Source organism: Bison bison, unplaced genomic scaffold (assembly GCF_000754665.1).
Source record: "Bison bison bison isolate TAMUID 2011002044 unplaced genomic scaffold, Bison_UMD1.0 scf7180017864320, whole genome shotgun sequence".
In the NCBI taxonomy this organism is placed as follows: domain Eukaryota; kingdom Metazoa; phylum Chordata; class Mammalia; order Artiodactyla; family Bovidae; genus Bison; species Bison bison.
Window position 1 is genome coordinate 240,157 of NW_011494892.1, and position 8,477 is coordinate 248,633.

Here is an 8,477-nt window from a genome sequence, read left to right on the forward strand (position 1 = left end):
AGCTTTCTTTATAGTCCAGCTCTCACATCCATACATAACTACTGGAAAAACCATAGCCTTGACTATACCCCCTGGAGGAGCCCAAATGCAGTGCACATTAGCCCCCTGGGAGTACATGATAAAGAGAGACTTTTTAATATTTCTTTACATTTAGGAGAATTGAAGTATTTTTCTCCATCATTAAGAAAGGTTCTGACATAATTTTCAGTGGTAGTGTGGTGGTTACTCCTGGTCACACTGAAATGGATTTAATCTTCTATCATTGGATGGTAAAGTTGTATCCTTTCTCATGAGAACCTCTTTTAGTTGCCTTAACAAAGAGTTGAGATTTTGTGGAAGGGTTGAGGTTCTGTGGTTTAGGGTTTTTTTTTATCCCTAGGACTTAACTTATTTTATAACTGGAAGTTTGTACCTTTTGACAACCTTCACCCATTTATCCTATGCTTCACCTCTTCAACTACCAATCTGTTTATTGAATTTATGTTTGTTTTTATTCTTTTAAGATTCCACATATAAGTGAGATCATGCAGTATTTGTCTTTGTCTGACTTACTTCACTTAGCCTAGCACCCTCAAGGTCCATCTATGTTGTTGAAAATTGGCAGGGTTTTCTTATCTTCTGTGGCAGAGCAGTATTCCACTGTGTGTGTGCGTGTGTACACACCACAGCTTCCTTACCCATTCATCCATCAGTGAACACTTAGGTTGTTTCTGTGTCTTGGCTACTGTGACTAGTGCTGCAGTGAACTTCAGGGTATAGATCTTGAATTAGTGTTTCCATTTCCTTTAGATTAATACTTAGAAGTTGAATTGCTCAATCAAAAAAATTTTTAAGTTTTTTTTAAAAATTTCATCTTAATTCAGAAAAGCAAAATTTGGGGCGAGAGTGCAACTTGTGGGATCTTAATTCCCCTGCCGGGGATGGAACCTGTGCCTTCAGCAGTGAAAGCGTAGAGTCCTAACCACTGGACTGCCAGGGGAGTCCCTAGGGAAGCAGAATTCAATGCATGCTTTTTTTTTCTTCAGGTGAATCTCTGTTTTGACCAATTTGTTTATAAGCTGGCAGACCAGATATTTGCATATTATAAGGTTATGGCAGGAAGGTAAGTATGTGGTTTGCAATTTGGGTACAAAATCTTGGGCAATTTGATCTGACATTTCCATTAAAATTCATAGTGCATGAGAAATTGTCCTCTCTTCCCTCCATGCTAGTTTGCTTCTTGATAAACGGTTACGATCAGAATGCAAGAATCAGGGCGCAACCATCCATCTCCCGCCATCCAACCGCTATGAGACACTGCTGAAGCAGAGGCACGTGCAGGTGAGCCAGGTCACTCCTGGGTGCAGTGAGACACGGAGCCGGCCATGGAAACATGGGGTTTTTCTTACAGCTTCTCAGATTTTAATGGACGTCAGTATGTGTTGGCTGTGGGAACATCCCTGTCAATAGCTGGGATTTTAAAGATAAACAGTTTTTCCTGGGGAACCTGACACACTGGGGATGCTGCCCAGCGCAGCTCCCGGGGGCTTGGCCCAAGCGCGGGTCCTCTCCAGGAGCCCAAAAACCAGAACTTGAGTGAAAGAAGATTCGGCACTTGTTACAGTGGTGTGCTCAGTAGCTTCAGTCATGTCCGACTCTTTGCTACCCCATGGACGGTAGCTTGCCAGGCTCTTCTGTCCATAGGGTTTTTCAGGCAGAAATACTGGAGTGGGTTGCCATGCCTCCTCCAGGGGATCTTCCTGACCCTGGGATCAAACCTGCATCTCCTGCATTGCAGGCAGATTCTTTACCGCTGTGGCTCAGATTCAGTGGTAAAGAATCTGCTTGTAATTCAGGAGGCCTGGGTTCAGTCCCTGGATTGGGAAGATACTCTGGAGAAGGGAATGGCCTAACCACTCCAGTATTCTTGCCTGGAAAATTCCATGGACAGTGGAACCTAGTACATGAAGTCTCAAAGAGTCGGACACAACTGATTAAGACTTTCAGAGTGGTGGGGAGGAGCTTTTTCTTGGCCAGCATGAAGAGTAAGAATACAGTGCTTGTTTTGTTTCTTTAAAAATAATATATGTATATATAATCAAAAGGAAAATACAGAAAGTTGTAGGGAAAGTTTCATGTCATTCTATCTACAGATAGTGTTAGTCACTCAGTCATGTCTGACTCTTAGCGGCCCCATGAACTGTATAGCCCTGCAGACTCCTCTGTCCATGGAATTCTCCGGGCAAGAATACTGGCGTGAGTTGCCATTCCCTTCTCCAATCCACAGATAACCACCATTCATATTTTGGGGCATTTTCACCAGGGTTTTGTCTGTATCTTTATGGTATTGAAACGATACTGAGGTATACCCTTGTTGTTACTACTCTGCAGTAGAGATGGAGGGGTTTTCTCCTGTCCATCCCTGTGACACAGTGGAGGAAAGGCACACACAAGCCACTGTGCTGGGAGGTGGCCCTGAGCCCATCACAAGGGGTGCACTAAGTGACAGGCCCAGGCTCTCCAGGAGGCTTGGCATCTCTGCTGTGATACAAGTGCAAATTCGCTGCAATGAATGCTATAAAAAGTACTTTACAGCTTTGACTTGCAGAATTTCAGCTCTAGGAAAATAGGATATTTGATTGTACCGCCTTCTAAATTTTGTATGTTATTTGCCTTATCCTTTGGAATAGCTTTCTGGGAGTAGATACATATTCTCTTGCTTGTTTGTTTTTTGTTGCTCACACTTTCTACCCTCTGTGCCCAGCTTCTGGGCAGGTCCATCGACCTCAATCGTCTGATTACCCAGCGCGTCTCCGCTGCCATGTACAAGTCCCTGGAACTGGCAATTGGGCGATTTGAGAGTGAAGACCTGACGTCGATAGTTGTAAGTGCACCCTCCTTTCAGGTGCAGCACACGCGGGGGAGGACTGGTTGCAAGGATTGGAGCTGCTACTGCTTTCGTCATTATTGATGAATTGACCTGATTGTAGCTGAAGTTTTTGCACAGAACTCCAAAAGTGTGCACTCACTGAGCTGGGCCTGCCTAGGCATTTGCTCTCAGTGTTCGCAATTCCAAATCAACTTCAGAGAACACATAGTTACATCTCACTATTGCATAAGATATGGTAAAAGAGTAAAAGGTGAAAAGTTTAAATTAAAAAGAAATGAAGACAGACAGAAAGGATTTGAGAGAAAATCATGTAGAAGATGAGATAGTGAAGATTCAACATAACGTGTCATAGAGCCCCCTGAAGACAAAAACCAAACAATGAGATGGAACAAACATTAAAAATGCTATTTCAAGAAAACTTTGATGAAATAAAAAACACAGTATAAATGCTTATTAGAAGCAAATACCACATACCAGGGAAAACTTGACCAAGGACCATTGTAGTGAACATTGTAGTATTGGACTTTTGAAGAAAAGGAAAAGTCCTGTGGCTATCTGAGCAGAGTGATTAGGGAAAGAAAAATCCAGTTGTCCTCAGACCTGAGCTGGCAGAAAAGGAGGTGCAACATAAGGATCTTTTTGCCAAATCTGTCTTCCAGGAATAATGGCTGCAGGCACATGCTAATGAACTTGTGATAACTCCAGGAAAACTCTTTGTCCTTAGAAATCAGTAGTGGGTGGGGGTTGTCCCCTGGGCTCACCTCTGAGCAGAGCATCTCCACAGGAGTGAGCATGCTTCCCCATCCTTCCTCAGGATCCAGGCTGTCTTGGGACGCGAAGCCTAAAGTGGCCTTCCCTTCAGCCTGGCTTGGACTTGGCCATAGTGTTTTCATGCCCTTGGTCTTTCATGCCTTAGTGGAGTCTTTGACCAGTATAAACAGAATGCAAGTCACAGAGACCATTTCAAATTTACTTGTAGTCACATTAGAAAAGGAGAAAGAAATAGGGGGAATTAATTTTAATAATCTATTTTTATTTTATTTAACCCAATATATCCAAAAGTCGACATTTTAACATATAATCGTTAAAGAATTTTATTGGTGTGGATGTTTTATATTCTTTGTTTTCACATTTGGTTTCTGAAATCTGTACGTATCTCACACACATGGCACAGCTCGGTTCAGGCCAGCCATGTTCATTGCCGTATGTGGTCAGTGGCTGCCGCAGTGGATGGAACGGACCCGGGCAGGTCTATGAGGGGGCCGTGTGAGAGCCTGGAAGGCCGCCTCTGCGCGTGCTGCCAATGTTGCCACACAGCTTTGGATTTCCTAAGGTGTTTCAGGGAAGCTGGCTGAAACTGACACCCGAGCACACACAGTCTGTCATCAGTGCGGTGGACACGTCTCCGTGTTCTCTGCCCCGTGAAGGGTTTGGAGGATAGCGTCGGCCAGTAGGGGGTCACTATCGTGGAGAATGGACAGTGGCTGTGGGGGGACGACCGTGGAAAGGAGGGGCATTTTAAGAACACTGGAGAGGGCGTGATGAATTTAGGTGTGAGAAGTAAGCTCGCATCACCTGTCAGACCCCTGCCGAGGTCCAGCCTCGGCTGATCCAGGGTATTGGAAGGGGAGACGGCTTTGGCGAGTTCACTGGATACAATAGCTTATAGCTTTATTTAAATATTAATTAGAGATATAAAGAGTAACAGAATAAGGATAGCTCGGTAGGAAAATTCAGCAGAGAAAAGAGGCTGAGTAGCTTGGTTTACGCGGAAAATCAATGTAACCTGTGACATCAGGTTAGCTCTGACCACGGAGGCCGCAGGCGCCCTCTCGAATAGCGGAAGGTGCCCCACCTTAGACACTTTCTTGAGTGGGTCTTAGAAGCCCAGGCAAATAAATGGTCGCAGAGGACCTCCACACTCCAGATGGAAACTTCAGCCGGAATGTGAAAAGAAAGAATGACATGGGGAGACCAAGCTTTGGTGAGCAAGGCCCGCAGCTTTATTTTCAACAGAGGCTTTTATACCCTAAGTTGCACATAGAGGATAATACGGGATGTGAAATCATACAAAGTCAGCAGTCTTTGATCCTTATTGAACCAGGGTTTCTTTTCTGCAAACTTATGTTATACATGGTTTAGGTGATTTACATCATCTTCTAGCCAGAAGGCCTATTAACATTTTATGACTCTTGACAAAGGTTTGTCAACCGTAAGACTTATTTTCTCTAAGAGTAATTATTTTAAGGTTTGGCGCCATCCTCCGAAGGTGTTAGATAAAGTTGCATTCCTATAGGGCAGAGGTGCAGTGGGTTTACAACAAAGGAAAGAATTTATTACCTTAAGGGTCTAAAGTTGCTAACACCAAGGCCACTACTTATTTTGTCTGCATACCAAGTATATTAATTAATACACATTCAAGGATACAATACAGGGGATGTGGAAACTTGGCAGCAAGCATTGGCTCATCAGTGAAATCCTTTACTAGTTTTATTCTGACAGTTTCTAACTCTCTGAGAGGCTCTAAGCTATTTGAATATCTTAAGCTTCCCGTGCCTCTCGAGGCTGGGAGACTGTAAACAATCATATGCATAGCTGTAGGAATCAGAGTAAACTTGTCAGGCGAGTTAGAGAGCTATCTAAGGGGTTTGGATTTAAACACTCCTAATGCCCAGGAACTTATTAACTGGAGCTGTAAGTTAACTCTTTATCAGAGAGAGCGAGATGGTGGTGGGGGACAGCCCCCACTAAAGTCAGAGGTGAGAGCACAAAGCAGTAAAGTAGGCAGACTCTGGTTTTTTGGGGGTAGATGCTCGAGAATTTCCAGGGGGACTCCTGAGGCTCGATCCCGCCTTTGCGTATGTTGAGCCTCCTTCCTCATGACCTTTGCCACGGGTGGAGGTCCTCACGCCGGGTCCCCACAGACCCCCACCACGTGGGTCCTTGGCCTCGTACGCTGACCCCACCTCGGTGCAGCGCCTTCCTGTCTGTGTCCTGTCCTGCTCCATCCGCCTCCAGCCCCCACCACGGCCCTGCCCGTGTGGAGGGTGGAGGCCACCATGCCATACCTGACTCTTCTCATGTGCCTGACTTTATGGTCCCGTAGGAGCTGGATGGCCTCTTAGAAATCAACCGCATGACACACAAGCTGCTGAGCAAGTACCTCACTCTGGACAGCTTTGATGCCATGTTCCGGGAGGCCAACCACAATGTGTCTGCACCCTATGGGAGAATCACCCTCCATGTCTTCTGGGAGCTCAACTATGACTTCCTGCCCAACTACTGCTACAATGGCTCCACCAACCGGTAAGCATGTCGCCTCACAGACAGCTCTGGGTGCCCCTGTCATTGGGCATCAAGAAAGGATGGTCTCTGGGCCCATCTTTCCCCGTGTCCAGGATATGCAGGCCCTCGTGATCTCCTCTAAACAGTGCAGCCCAGGGCCAGCCCTTGGTTCTGTGGTCATGGCTTCCATGTGCAGAACACATGCAGGTCAGGGTTCCTATCGAGGGCACTCCCGTGGGGCCCAGGGTCAAATCTGTGGTGCAGTTGCTGGATCTACACCACCTCCATGCTTTTACGTCTGTTGATGTTGGGATGTGCTGGCTGACTCGACACTTTGCATGCTTCCATTCTGGGGTGCTGGAGCACGTGAGGGTCCAGTTAGCCTCCCTCCACCCATCTACCATTTCACTACTGTGTTGAATGCACAGAGTGGCCTGCTGGGTAGCGGCGTGGCTGCTGGCTGCAGTGTCACGTGGTCCAGCCTCAGGGTACATCCGCATCCTGGGATGGTCCTGTGTCACTTCCAGCTCTGTGCAGAGCTTCATTTCTGCTGTGTCAGCACATGCCAGGGACTCATGGGAACGTGTGTGTTTGTGAAAGAGAAAACGTGGTGGGTGTGAGAAATAGGAGTGCGGGCGAATGAGGGTGTGTGTGAGAGACTATGTGTGTTTGAGCGTGATGACCACTTTTTTAAAGCAAATGTCTTTTGCTTTTACTTTGCTTCCCTACTGCATCTGAACATCCCATCCCATTAAGTGTAAGCTTAATCACTACTGACTTTTCGTCCTAGATTTTTGTGTCTTAATCCGGGGTGCTGAGGTTCAACCCCAAGGGCAGAAGGGAGGCCCTCCTTTGGCGTGACCATACCTGCTGTTGCCATTGTTTGGGACACCAGGCTTGGTTTCCTTGTGGGAATACAGGCCTGTTGCTGGTACATGGAGGTGTGCCCTTAGGGCCATCTTCTCAACCCCATGTAGCAGCAGGGGGCATGTGGCCATGGCCACGAGAGCCACTGGTGAAGGAGCCCTGGTTGGCCGCTTCGGGTCAGGGGCCCTGTGCCCAACTGGGTGCAATCCACTGAAACCAAACTTAAGTTTTTTTTAGGGTTTGAATTAACTAGAAAAACATTTTTATTACACAAGTAATGCATCATAGTTGTGGAAAAGCTGGAAGTCATGTGTGTGTTTGTGTGTGTGTATGTGTGTATGGGATATAATGGGGAAAATAATTAAATCCCTAGAGATTTCCCTTGTAAAATGTCTGTCTTTTAGAGTTTTTGCCATACAGGCAAATATACATGTGTAGTTTTTATTTTGCAAAAATGGAGGCATACTGTCAAATTCACATTCTTTTTTTCACATCATATGTCACAATGAGGGGTATTCTATGCTCATGAGGGTGCATACATGCTTATTGTGCATTTGAAAATCTAATTCATGGCCATTTACAAGATTTTCTTTGCTTTGGTTGGTCCGTTTGGAACTTTGGGGGTTAGTTTCTGTTGTGTCTGTTAACAGGCTTCCCTTGGGGCTCAGCTGGTAAAGAATCTGCCTGCCCCTGGAGAAGTGACTGACTCCCCACTCCAGCATTCTTGGGCCTCCCTTGGGGCTCAGCTGGTAAAGAATCTGCCTGCCCCTGGAGAAGGGATGGGCTCCCCACTCCAGTGTTCTTGGGCTTCCCTCGGGGCTCAGCTGGTAAAGAATCTGCCTGCAATGTGGGAGACCTGGGTTTGATCCCTAGGTTGGGAAGATCCCCTGGAGAAGGGAACGGCTCCCTACTCCAGTATTCTGGCCTAGAAAATTCCATGGACTATATAGTCCATAGAGTCACAAAGAGTTCACTTTCATTATATCCCTAAAATTATTTTGCCTAGTGCTTAGAACTGGCATCTCCCAAAGTGAAATGCATCAGAACCCTGTTACAGACAAACTGAGAAAACATGTTACAGTGGTGGCGGGGGCGAGAGGGTTAGAATCAGGCAACATAAGGAGTTGTAATTTTTTTCTTTATTTTAGATTGCATTTTTGATCATCTAGCATTTTGTAGCCCTTTAAAGAATTCCCAAAGATCTTGCAAAAGGAACAATTGAAAATGTTCCCTGGACCCCCTTTGTGCCCCCTGCACTGCATGTGTACAGCACTGGCCTGTTCTGGACAGCCCAGCGGGTTGAGGGCTCAGAAACAACAGAAGCTGTGTGAAAGGGCGCGGGGGGGTGGGAGCTGGGTGAGTGGGTCAAGTGAAACTTACCTGATGGTGGAAATTCATGTAAACCCTGCTGTTGAGTCACTGTGTTTTCTGAAAACCCTCCAGGCATGATGAGCAG

General features: G+C 46.1%; 1 protein-coding gene across 1 annotated transcript in view; it reads left to right on the forward strand.

Annotated features, from left to right (window-relative positions):
* The window catches only part of CYFIP1 (cytoplasmic FMR1 interacting protein 1), a 109,453-nt gene that overhangs the window by 74,184 nt on the left and 26,792 nt on the right, over positions 1 to 8,477 (forward strand). Inside the window, exons 19-22 of the mRNA XM_010852969.1 lie at positions 1,026 to 1,102; positions 1,212 to 1,320; positions 2,744 to 2,863; positions 5,976 to 6,175. Of these exons, the coding sequence (XP_010851271.1) occupies positions 1,026 to 1,102; positions 1,212 to 1,320; positions 2,744 to 2,863; positions 5,976 to 6,175 (506 nt within the window). The remainder of the gene's footprint in view (positions 1 to 1,025; positions 1,103 to 1,211; positions 1,321 to 2,743; positions 2,864 to 5,975; positions 6,176 to 8,477) is intronic.